Genomic DNA, 13,529 nt, shown 5'->3' with positions numbered 1-13,529 from the left:
CAACACGAGGATTTTCTTCTCGCTTATGCAATGCTACTCTATTATATTAAAGATTCAGATTTTTGAAATGTTATTGTGATGTTAATTTACAAATCAAGATGTACTCTCAGAAACAGTCGCAAAAAAGCTTCAGAGATAATATTGCAGGTCACGGATAATCATTTGAACTGAGTACATGCCCTTGTACTAAGTTCCACTGCCTTCTGATAAAGCTCTTGTCACCATCTGAGCCCACTGTGTGACTCCTCTTAGCTGGGAAAGGCAAGAACTGATAAATTTGTAAAAAAGCTTTGATTAACTCAGTATTTGTGGTATCTTTAATGCATCTTTTTATCACTACTCCTATTCTACCTGTCCACAGCAAACTATTTTTCTCTACTAATCCACAGAAGTTCTCATTACCATACTATTGAGGGTCTGTATTTGATTTCTCCCAATGATTTTGAAAACAAACCTCTTGTATTAACATAATTTCCTCTTTCTGTTAGTCAGACCCCTTATTAAGTCCACACTGTGTTATTCTCCCAAAAAGTACAGCTCATTATCAGGTCACTATCAACATGTACACACTACAAATATTTTATGCATGCAAATGGACAAGCATACTTGATTCTCTGTAAGTACTACTCCAATAGACTATGAGGGATACACTGCAAAAATCCTTAGGTTTTAATTTTTCCTCTAGAACCTGTCCCTTGACTAATTAAACAACAGCCAGATCCAGTCAAGAATTTTAAGGCGGAATATAAGTTATGCATTAACTACTAATCCTCTGATTTGCCTTCCTGTTTAGAATTAGAGATCCATCCTGCAGCTCAAGAAACTCATAAATAAAGAAATCTATCAGGCTTTGCTGACACATTGAGTAAACACCTGCAACTGAAGTGTCTTGTTCCATCAGAAGGAAATAAAAGTAATTGGTAACCAATTTGTTTCTGCTTTCTTTCATCTCCTTGTTCTTATCTACAGGCCTTTTCATAACTTTATTCCCTGGCAGCCCCTAAAACTGGATAAGAAATAAATAAAGCATTTAAAATTAAGAGAGCAGGTAAGCTACTAAAAGAAAGGCAGCACTGCGAGTTCAATGATTCCCTGATGATTGTTTCTCAGTTTTACTGTAACTGTATTAAAGTATCTTTTATCTTAATCAAGAGGCTGCTTTAAGTATTGCATTAGACTGGTTCTGACAGCATAGACGCAAAGTTACACTAGTTACACTAAAATCTTATGAATAAGGAAGAGTTTAAACAAAAGCCATAAATAAGTGAAATAAGTCTTTGCTCCTTAAAGGGAAGGGAAGCTGCGAGGTAATAATTCTAAGAACCAGAGTACAAAGAAAAAGACTGGAACCAAACTTCATCTAGTAGATAACAAATATAATAGAGACACAGTGCTACAAATGAGCCTGGAATAGAGCTTGCAGAGAGAAGAGCTGTCTTCTCCTTTAGCATGAACTACTATAATAGAGACCATACAGCAGTCTTTAAAATTGTGTTTTCACAAGGCCAAAAGAGTCTAGAGAACTGCATGCTGAATTCCCTCTGCAACGCACTACAGAAATGCATGTGCATGAATTCTGATCAACACCGAGACTTGAATCATTGCCAGAGCAATAACCTCTCCAGGACACTTACACAGTTATTACTGGGACTGTTAGATAAAAGCTACGCTTTACATGACCAGCTGTGGCTTAAAACATCTAAAGGCCTCTATTCTAAAACATCTCTTTTATTTTACAAGTCCTAAGAAACTGTGCACTGTGTGCAGTGTGCAAATTTGCATTATTATATCACAATATGACATACACAGTAACTACCATCTCCAAATGACAACCTCCTTGCCACAACAAAACTCCAGCACAGTAGTGATGGTGGAAACAGGCAGTGAAAGGGCACCAATGTCCCTTTAAAAATATCAAGTCCAAAGACTCCTTTGAAGGTCTAGCATGTAGCACTGATTTTAATGGCATTTCCTTTTCCCTTTTGTTACCTCACTAATGATATCTGCCTGCCTGGGTGCTCAGGAACATCCTTAGCCCCCTGACTGGCACTTGCAACAGACGACACACAGAAGTGCTCCTAAAAGGCTTCTTTCGGAAATACAGGCACTTGACATATTAAAACTAGATGTAAGCAAGCTGGGAGTTAATCAGGATTTAATGCATCTAAAAGCCCAGATGGAAACTGCCCAGTAAGTATTTGCCTATTGTATTTCCCCAACTCCTGATTAAATGTATAGTTTCATAGGGGATTCAGAATCACATCAGAGTTTAAAAAAATCTATTTGATGAATTTATATTCTTGGGAAAGAACAGCTGAATTAATTTGGAAGATAACCCTCCTTCACCTCTTTTGTTCTGTTCTCCAAAGAAAGGTTCAAATGTAAGGTCAATGAAATATTAAGATATCAATTTTATTTCCTATTATACCTCAGTCCAGAGACTATTTTACTAAAAATCACATTGCCTTGAGAATTACCCATTATAGAAAGGAAGGCTCTTGCTCTTGCTGGCTCCTCTGTGCTGTCTCTCAATTTGGCTTCACAGAAGTACAGCCCCACATCAGCAGAGGTTGGGTTGGTGATAGTGAGTCGTCTCCCAAAACTGCTAATGCCACTGGTTATTTTTATACCATTTCTCTTCCAGGTCATGCTTAGTTTCTCAAGAGGTCTGCCAAGGTTTAAACAAACGAACAAAACCAAGAGTACAACAATACGACATACATATTACAGAATAACTTTGTCTGCAGTTACATCCAAGTTATAGAACTTCTCTGTTTCCCTTATCCCTGAGGTTCACCATTAAGCAGTGAATTCATATATAACTTCTACACATCAAGACTACAGACTATTCAAGTGGCATTATGCAAGTACAGATAATTGATACAGCAATAGAACTTAAGTGCTAATAATTTGATTTCTCTAAGCAAAAGGAGTAAATACTGCTATGGGAATCAGCTGCATGGGAAGTGCTTTCATTATAACTCAATTACCAAAACAATATTAATCATATCAGGAACATCTCTGCCCTCACAGGAGAAAGTGAATCAGCTGGTCTTCTTGTCATCCAAGGACCTCAACCCTTTACTTCCACTGAAATTCAATGTTATTCAAGGCCAACTAGATGGAAACATAGGAGGAATGCTGTGAACTCTATATTACAGTGCATTATGAACAGTTGAGCAATAATCACTGTAAAATTAGTGTCTGTAATAAATTACTTCATAGGAGATCCTCACTAATTTATTTACTAGGGAGCACAGACTGTTCAACAGTATCACCTTGCATGTCAGTAGGCAATACAGCTGAAATATTAACCTTTAACATAACTTCTTCCTTCAGATAATGTCTGCTGATTCAACAACACTATACTCCTTTCCCTTACTGTGTGAGTACCAGGTGGGAAAGTAACTCTGCCTATATGCTTATTTGTTCAGAAAAATCAGTATGTTTAATTCAGTAATGTTGGACAAAGAAGATTATTCATAAGGTTACTCTGAAGAGCAAGCATTCTGGTTCAAATACTAAATTAACAACAACAAAAAAAGAAAATAACTTCCTATGTCCTTCTCCAACAGAACATTGCATTAAAATTAGCTCCTTATAACCCCGCTGTGGCTTTTACAATACCTTGCATTGGCCACACACTCCAGCGTGACTTCGCTGCTCCCTGCTACGATGCTGGTGTTCTGGGGAGGGATTACAATGACGGGAGCCACCATGTCAGACGGGTCTGTGGCACCTGCATGGGCAGAAAGAAACCTTGTGAAGACCCCATACATCTGCAAATGGGGAGGACTGACGGGTTCCAGACAAAGGATCTTGTCAAGCAACACAGCTGCAAATTTCACTCTTCACTCTCACCCTGGATTTTAATTTCCTCATTCATGGGACATCTTCAGCATGACCATTTTCGAGGGCTTTCATTAACTGTACAAACACACTGTTTCAATATACCCAGCTCAGAATCACTCAAAACACACAACTCGCAAGAACTACTCCCAGATGGAGTGCAGGGGCCATTCTCAAATAGAGAGCAAATAAATTAAGCATCCTAAAGGTTTTCTATTGTTGAGCACTTTTATTTTTATCAAACACTTGCTGACTTATATTTTTAAGACCTTTTCATGTTTTGTTTAATCTTACCACTTCCACACCATTTCAAAAGAGCCTGCCAATACTCATGTTAGTTCTTTAAAAAGATTTTACACACTGGGGAACAAATATAAAATTAACAAAGCAGCATATCACAGCAACTTCAATCCCTTTTTCTTATCAGGAAAGTGAATAACCCAAATCTGCTACTCTTTTGTGAGGCATCATACTGTAAATAATTTAGCTTATGCAACAGTCAGCAGACACTTTAAAAATGGTAAAAACGCTGCTTGTAAATTTTCTCTGTATACATTTAGTAAGTGAATTAAAATACCCATGTATTCTTAGGTACTTTGCTTCAAGCGACTCATTTGGGAAAGAAAAATTAGCTATTTTTTTAGCTTGAATAACAGAGTAATAAAATTCTCTAAAGAATCCAGAATCCAATAAAAAAATTATAGGGAAAAGGAATGAAAATAAAACTAAACTGATGCAAAAGCAAGCCAGTTCATCAAATGTTTTCTGTAAAGGAGGCTAACCCATGCCCATTAAGCAGAATGGGAAACAGGCAAATGCAAGGTATGAACCCTGATGTTTAAGATAATTCCCTAAATAACAGAAAAGGGATAGAATATTCTTTGCTTCTCTTGTACCCAGCACACCAAAAGCCATTTGACATTCAATTTCCCCCATTGGATAGACAGAGGTTTTGGTAATGGGGCTCAAAGTTCAAGGTTAGCAGATTCCTGACTTACTGAATGACAAAATTTTTACCTTCTGCTGTTTTTGTAATTGATGGCAAATAGTGACTATGGGAGATGAGAGCATGAGCATAAGTTTAAAATTTTACGAATACCATCCACATTCTAGATAAATTCAAGCATCCAAGAATAGTACCTAAGGAAGTGGCAAACACATACTTATTTCTTCCCATAAATATGCTTTGTTGACCTGACACGGCATCTACACGGAAACTGCATGGGATCTCAAAACCCAGGTTTTAGTAGATTTTACTTCTGTTCAACAACATTCCTGGGAATATGATGCTATCAGGTAGCAAATCTATTTCCTATGAAGATGTCCATAGTGGTCCTAGAGCTATTCATAGCAGGAATTTTCTAGATAGTACTTGAAAAAATAGAAAACAAGCAGTGATCGGATTAGTAGCTTATTACTGATGAGAATTAAAAAACCTCAGCATTACTGGTCACCACTTCTGCACAAGATGAAGGTTTACAACAGGAAATGCTAAAAGATCAACAACCAATTTACTAATTTGGCAGTAAGCATTTCTTATCTCCATCTGGAAAAGAGCAAAGCCACTTGTTTGACTTATCAGCTCCCTTGAAGCATGGCCCAACCCCACTAAAACCAACCGGAGAAGCCAGCTTTGCTGTAACCTCTAGGAGTTCACTATATGCAAGTGGCTCATTGTGCAGTGAGTAGATAAGCAGGGGCAATAGCAGTGCACATTACTCTGCCTGCAACCAGGAAAATGTGAGGTATCTTTAACTTTCTTATTGACTGTAACAAGAATCTAAATAAAGTATGTGTATGTTTTCATTTTGTACCATCCCTGAAACAAATCTATTAAAAGCAGGCTGTTGATAAAGCTTTTGAGCGAGTGACCGAATACAGATGTGACACTGGGCTCATCAAAATGCTTAGTGCTTGGATTCTAAGTAATATACCTACACAGGTCAGCTGCAGATGGACAAGCATGTACAGAACAACAAAATTTCAAACTATCATCTAAACAGTACATAGGCAGCATGCATATTCCTATTTCATATTCAAAGACAGTTTAAGTTTCCCTCTGCAGCATAAAGAAATTCACTCCGGAGTAATTCACTCTGGCCCCCATCTTGCCAAATAAAACTCAACGGGGACATTCCCACAGTCCCTTTTGCATGAGATAGTTTGCAGCTTTGTTTTGTGGCTGATCAAAATATCAAAGGAAGATTCAGTTTTACTTTAGAGTAAAAATCTCAATAAGGCTGTAAACGTGGGATCTGTGTTTCCACCCCATCCTTTAAGAACTTCATCCTTTTGTAAGAAATCCACAGGTTGGAACATCGGAGCAGCCAGGCTCCTAATCGAGATAAGAGTAACACTGATTTTGTTTTGATGATGTGATGCAGCAAAGGACACTTCAGTCTGGCCGTGGAAGGTAGAGAGCTATTTCAAATAATCAGATAATGAAAAACTAGCCAGACTTTCCAAGTTTCTTATCCTACCTGTCAATAAAACCACCTCATCCTTCCCCTACCTCCTACCGCAATCACTGACATGATTTCACTTGACTGGTGCTACACTGAAGTACAATGCAGAACGTCATTGTTGGTAAACAGGCATTTTCTTTGAAAAATCCTTTGTAGAAAACAATTTATTTTTTTTTTCCTCATCACTGTTCATTTTTTACTTCATCAGACTTTTTCTTGTCCCAGTTTTCTAGGTCTCTGCTGTTCCCTTCTGGCTTTTCATCACCTGTTCCTCCTCCGCCTTCTCTCCCTCAGGCAGCTTCTCTGCATTTGTCACTGGCCATTTCCCCTCCCTGCCATACCATAGACATTCCACATTATTTTAGGACTGCTCAACTTCCCATGTATCCTTTATTTAATGATAGAGCTTCAGTTTCTCTGAAGGAAATATTTATCAAAGACACTGAAGTGGGAGAGCAATACAAATAAATACAAGAACACAGTTATAGTGAAATTAATTTGCTGACACAGGACCACCATTCCCCCCCATATTCTATGTTTTCAGAGAGAAAAGATCTTTCCTTCCTGTCTGTATTCTGAACCCCTTCTTTCAGCTAAGAAAGCAAAGCAACATTAGGGAAAAAGCCCACAAATGAACTGACCCCACAACTGTAGCCAAGAAATGCCTCGCTATTAGACACAATAAGCCTGTGGGGAGCTTGTAGGAGACTGCAGAGACAAGGCTGAACAGCATTGAAGGACACTTAAGGGATGTGCTCTTAATCCTGATTCTAGCCCTTAATAGATGGCTGGACAGAAGGACTGCCACAGGCAAGAGTCCTAATCCAAACAGGGACTTTTCTCCAAAAACCAGCACATTCTGCTTTATTTTGCATTCTATTTTAGCCACAGCGCTGACGTTATTTCCAATCTTCTCATTAGACAGTCTTAATTATTACCAGTATGTACTAGGGCCCAATAACTCCACTGTCTTCAGGCCCAGCCCAGCCAACCTTTGAGGCTTGGTTATCGTAACACCAAAGACTCGCAAGGGGAGGGAGCTGACCTTGCAGGTTTCTCAGCAGTTCCCCTCCCCAGCTCCTCATGAAGCAGCTGGTGAACTGCTGCCATTTACATCCCAAAATATTATGGGAAATTGGCACCAATATTATTTTTTTTCATATTAGACTTTTTAAAAAGAGGGAAGATGAGCCCCACCAAAAAAGATAATATTTGAGATAAAACAAACAAACAAACAAACAAACCAACCAAAAAACCCAAAAAAAACCCCAAAAAAAAGAGAAAATGCAAAAGAGACAACCTGGTTTTTTCTGTCCCTTTAAACATTAACTCCTCTCTAGACTCTGGAATTCAAGAATCTGGCAATCCTGCACAAAGCGGAGAAATACTGAGGGAAGAGGGAAAGAGTAAACACTTCTCACACAGTGAACCCCATCGCAAGTGGTCTATAACACTGATTTTTTTTAAAAATCAAGGAGCTGTAGAATTTCTAATCTGTTATTTAACTACAATAATTAAGGAGACTGCCCTATCATCTCTGAAAAAACAGTGGTTTTATCTCTCTACACATATTGCCATGTGAGGTACACAGAATTTTAAATATTATAATTTACCATTTATAAAGATCACAGACTTTATTAAAACCACTTGAGCGCTTAATTTTCGCAACAGTGATGAAATCTCTTTCGGGCCGTATGACTGAAGATGCGAAAGGTGCTCTTCCCTTCAGAAATATATAAACATTAGGCTTTTCCCCAGATTTTACATTATGGCATGCAAAGTTTATCTATACCTGTGTTTGCAGTGCAGAATATTAAGAATATTCCTTCAATGGATGCTCAAATTCATCTCAGAGAGACACGGGACAAACCAGACTAAATAAAAGGTGAGAGAAAGTGTTTATCTCTTGAAAAGAAACAATAGTTTGAGTTCAGACTTGAGAAAAATAACAAGTCTTATTTTTGAGGCTGGCTTATAGGTCCCAACGCTCCAAAGACACTTAATACAAACAAGGTGACCATGAGCAGGAGGAGGGAGGGTTGCCCAAATAATAATCGCCAAGATACCCCTCATTTACTTAGTATGGGGTAGAGCCTGGGATGTGATGTTGACTGCTAGTGTTAGTTACTACTGCCATTACTTTTCAGTGTTCTGTTTTCAAAACCCACAGGAATCAGCATCCAAAAAATGGATTTACTTCATCATATTATGAAATTTGTCTACGAGAGAAAAACACTTCACAGAAAGATGACCAGTATGCTGCCCTCCAGGTAATGGAGAAATTGAATACTTTAACAGAACTTTGAAACCATTTATAAGTTATCCTGGGAGAAAAAGATTAGAAAACCTTCAGTATAAACTTTCTATAGACTTTCAGACTTGCACAGTACGCAGAAATGCCTTTGCAATTACTATGCAGGCTACATGCAAAGCTTCATGTTACCAAATTATAGATACCTATATTAGAAAGAGCAGAATGTGAGATAGAACTCCAATACAAATAGCAAAGAATATTACATATAAATAGTTCAACTTTGTAGCATCAATGTGCAATCTCTGCCTCTGTACCACAGAATATGAGAAAAGAGGAGAAATGACAATCAGACGGTATCTCGAGATTTCTCAAGGGAATAAAAGACCATACAAACATAAACTATCTAATGGAATATATTTCACTTTTCCCAGACACAACCTGCAGATGATTTGGATTATCAACCCATAATGGACTAATGCCCCTTTCCCTTGCCAGTACCAGATACACAATGGGAATTGGATCCTGATCAATAATAGATTAATTTCCCTTCCCCTTTGCAGTAAAAGACACACCACAGGAATTGGAGCCTGATCAACAGACTAGCAAAATTGACAACCACCTGCAGGCACAAGAGAGAAGCATTATGCAAATAATGAAAACACTGGATTTCTCAATCATAAAACTCTACCCTAAAACATGGCTTATCTCTCTGTTCCCTAGTTATTACAGTGATTATTAACAGGTTATACATTAAAAGAGTGTGAAGATAATAAAAAGTCACCATTTCATTTTTTCACTTTTGCTCATGGACTGTATTCATTTTCAATAAAAAGGAAATAGTGATGCTGTTGTGCACTACTGTGCACTGTGCAAGTCTCTGCTCACATTTCTAGACGTAAAGAAAAATAACAGAGATCCTGGGAGGATTCTTGGTCATATTTGTTTAGTTTGATGAATTACATTAAAACTCCAGATGGAGGGGTTTTGAGTCAAAACTATGTATTTATAAAATAATTAGCAATGCAACGGCACAGAGTTGGTGTAATGAATTTTCAGTACCCGAGGATATGTCAAGACTTCTCAAACATGTATGTATTAACATAATTTCTGATCTTGAACCTATGAGAAACTAGACTCAAAAAAGTAAATAAGCAACAACATAAAAACTTAGCTTTGTGGATCAAATTTATAGGGAAAATGGCCTAGTTGTTTCAATCAATCGCAGCGAGTCCTCATCTTGATCCAGACATCAGACATCACGACGGATGAATAAAACATTAGATATGGAAAGGGTTTACAAAACATAATACCAGCAAAATAAGGGAATGATCTAGGTCAGTTATATTTATTGACTAAATATACGCTTGTTGGTGTGACTAAGCTTTGTCCACATGAGATCAAACACGATTTGCTCCCCCTGCAAGTGAAAGAAAAGAGGTAGGAAAGGGTGTGAATAAAATCATAAAACTCAAAATAAAATCCAGCAAGTGGGTCACAGATTAAACACCCAGTGTATGGAGGGGGGATATGGTAAAGAGAAGCAATTAGAAAACATTTCATCAACAACTGTCAAGGAAGCCTTGCATGAATTAATCTTGGCTGAGTCACCCATGTCATAAAGTAGTGCCTGAAATCTGCACTCCTTCCTTTACTATCCGCCCCTTCTGGGCCTGTGTGATAGGCCATATCTGTTACAACAGAACTTCTGATGCATTTACCTTTGAAAAATAAAGTTACCCAAAGAAATTAAGCTACAAAATGTGTGATTTACCCAGTCAAGCTTGCAGTTCTGCAAGCAGTGCAAAATGCACTGAACTTCAGGTATACTTGATGGTTGGTTTGAAGAGAATGAAAATACATTCCTGATTTAAGTAGATACATATTATAGGAAGAGAGCCTTAAAGGAGAAGTGTGACAAGCAGGTCGAGGGAGATGATTCTCCCCCTCTACTCCACTCTTGTGAGATCCCATGTGGAGTCCTGAGCCCAGCTGTGGGTACCCAACACAAGAAGAATGTGGACCTGTTGGAGTGAGTCCAGAGGAGGCCTTGAAGATGCTCCAAGTGCTGGAGCACCTCTACTACAGAGACAGGCTGAGAGAAGAGAGCCCTTAGAGCAGCTTTCAGTGCCTACAGGGGCCAACAAGAAATCTGGGAAGGGGCTTTTCACAAGGGCCTGTAGTGATAGAACAAGGGGGAATGGCTTTAAACTGGCAGAGGGGAGATTTAGATTAGACATTAGGAAGAAATTCTTCACAATGAGGGTGGTGAGACACTGGCACAGGGTGCCCAGAGAAGCTGTGGCTGCCCCATCCCTGGCAGTGTTCAAGGCCAGGTTGGACACAGGGGCTTGGAGCAACCTGCTCTAGTGGAAGGTGTCCCTGCCTGTGGCAGAGGGTTGGTACTAGATGGTCTTTAAAGTCCCTTCCAACCCAAACCATTCTGTGATTCTATGAAAATGGAAAATATCTATTAATTATGCAAAATATTGGCAAGAAGATATTTTACATGTATGGAGCATCCTGCTGTTTGGAGCAGAGGACTAGAAGCACCTCCTGGGACAGCCTAGTTACCTGTCTCTCTGACATCCCATCATGCAATCCCATTTTGAATGTACTGGGGCCCACGGTAAAAATCCTGAGTTTTTTTAACACCACTTTTCTGGTTGGAAAGTTTCCTAGAGCTTTCTTGTTCAATCTGTTAAAAACACTCCTAATTTCCAGCTTAAATGTATTCATGGCCAACGTACCCCATTTGTTCTTCTGCCAAAGCTGTCCTTTAGCTTAAATAGCTGTTTTCTCCCTCTGTGATGTTTCCGTCCTAAAGTATTTATAGAAAACAATCATGCTCCTTCACAGTCTTAATTTTACTCAGCTAAACAAGCCAAACTTTTCTTGTCTGACACGTTGAAAAGGATTCACTGCAATATATGCAAACAGAAGTGTAGGAGCAAGGGTAAAAACACAAAAAGCCAGCATCACACTGTGTTTCCTAATTTTAAACAAATAATACAGTAACAGCTTTTTTCCCCCCTTTGTAAGGACTTTCACAGACTGCAAGAGCTGTTAGTTTTAGCCCTAGGGAAAGATTACTGGAGAACTCAACTCTATCCACAAGACAACTTCTACCCTTTTGTGTGTAGGTACTACAGCAAAGAGGAGCTTTATATATTTTATCAGACAAACCAGAGCCTAAAATGCAAATTGAAAAACTTCCAAAACCTTCTAGAGAGTTTTTAGGGTCTATTCCTGGGCATAATGAGAGACACGGGCGTAAGAACAGTCGATTTACAAATAGAAAATGTATTTCTATAAACAAGAAATACTGCAGTGCCCAAGGAGAGGCACCACAGCTGGATAGTTCATGGTGACACAGTCTCTCCAGCTTGTCTCTCACCAGTTCTGCTCTATAGACTGGGACATGGATGGGAGATGTGGCTATTTTTCTTGATTTTGCCCTTTTCCTACAGGCCATTAATGCAGGTGACCCCGCAATTGCTATTTGGGGGGGTGAGCCTTCTACAAAACACTTCTTCCTCCTCTTTTCTGCTACTTGAGGTCTACAAGCTCACTTTGTATTTGAGGACTACTTGAAAAATAAATTTCTAGTGTGGTCCCATGTAGTTTTAAGGAAATTAAGCCACCACTCAGTTAAACAGCTCCCTGTGATGATTTGGCAGCTAAATTCAAAAGCAGACCATATTTCTACTCTGACACTCTGAAATTCCCTTCTCACAACTCCTTGTGCAAAAAGAGCAATTCGGAAGTTCAGTCTCTGTCACTGACCTGACCTTCCCTCATGCACGGTGAGGGGTTTCTTTCTGCCTAGAAACTTATCATCCAGCACATCATTAGAGCTTTTAACATGAAAAAAATACATAGCCTCAAGCTATTCTAACTAAAGAACACTCAGGTGGCTTTCAATTCACCAGATAGCTTTAATATTGGCTCTATAAGTGGATAGAGTGTGTAATCTTAATCAAGAGCAGTTAAAAGGGGGGGGGAATATCCATGGTCTAGCAGTGGAATCTATTAGCCTCAGAGTCCGCTTCAAAGTGATGCGAGAGGCAACAGGTAGAGCACAGGGCCTCTGCAGCCAGCATCCAGAAGCTTTGGGGTTTTAGCAGTATGATCCAAAATACTTTCATGTTTACAAAGATTTTGCAATGACTCATCAGTGGAAGTGATTTTTAAGAGGCTGTATATTTTTATGATGTGCTTTAGTGCATTGTAAGTGAAGCATCCTTTTAAATTTAAACAGGCATGCATCTAGGAGGAGGAAACAGGTATGAGGGATCTGGCAGTGACTGCAGGGGTTTCTGCAGCCAACAGCAAGAGTGACCTTCTGCTGAGGCCAAAACCAAACTTGTAACATCTTACAGCTCTGCCCTTCACATACCTGGTATGTACAGCTTAATAAAGGTAAATTAAGTTAGTAAATCTCACAGCAGAAATTGGATGTTAAATAAAATAGAGCTGTCAGTTAATCATAATGTCCAGAAATGCAAAATGCAGTGATGAGACAAGAGCCGAGAGAAGAAATATAGAAGGAAAGTTGAGCTAGGGACACGGCTGTGTTACAGGAATCAGAGAACTGCTGCTATTTCAGATGCTGCAATTCTCACCAGCGGATTCTAGTTTACTGTCAAGCAGCAGGAAAGAAAGAGAAATGGGAGACAATAAAATGCTGCCTTCTATTTTCAAATGGATCTTCATACGTGGCTTCATTTTTTTATTAATAAAAGCATTTCTTAACTCCTTTGGCACAAACAAAATCACAACCACTGACAATCTACTTGCTGCTTCTCTTACTTGTAACAGGTTTAAACACTTTTCTACTTAGAAATGATAGGGTGGTAACAAAGAAAAGAAAAGAGAAAAGAAAGAAAACCACATAATTCTTATCTATCCTTCACCAGACTTAAAGAAAAGCATCTGCAGTGACTTTGGGGGAAATTATTTAA

The 13,529-nt window shown here is 38.8% G+C and overlaps 1 protein-coding gene across 3 annotated transcripts in view; it reads right to left on the bottom strand.

Moving 5' to 3' along the window:
* The window catches only part of SDK1 (sidekick cell adhesion molecule 1), a 411,662-nt gene that overhangs the window by 156,414 nt on the left and 241,719 nt on the right, over nucleotides 1-13,529 (bottom strand). For all 3 annotated transcript variants that reach the window (XM_030484559.1, XM_030484561.1, XM_030484560.1), the window contains exons 7-8: nucleotides 3,628-3,739; nucleotides 2,478-2,668 (exon numbers count right to left, since the gene is read on the bottom strand). In XM_030484559.1, coding sequence (XP_030340419.1) covers nucleotides 2,478-2,668; nucleotides 3,628-3,739 — 303 coding nt within the window. The remainder of the gene's footprint in view (nucleotides 1-2,477; nucleotides 2,669-3,627; nucleotides 3,740-13,529) is intronic.

Source organism: Strigops habroptila, chromosome 4, assembly GCF_004027225.2.
Source record: "Strigops habroptila isolate Jane chromosome 4, bStrHab1.2.pri, whole genome shotgun sequence".
In the NCBI taxonomy this organism is placed as follows: domain Eukaryota; kingdom Metazoa; phylum Chordata; class Aves; order Psittaciformes; family Psittacidae; genus Strigops; species Strigops habroptila.
The sequence above is the reverse complement of the archived record's forward strand: the minus strand, read 5'-3'. Positions and strand labels throughout refer to the sequence as shown.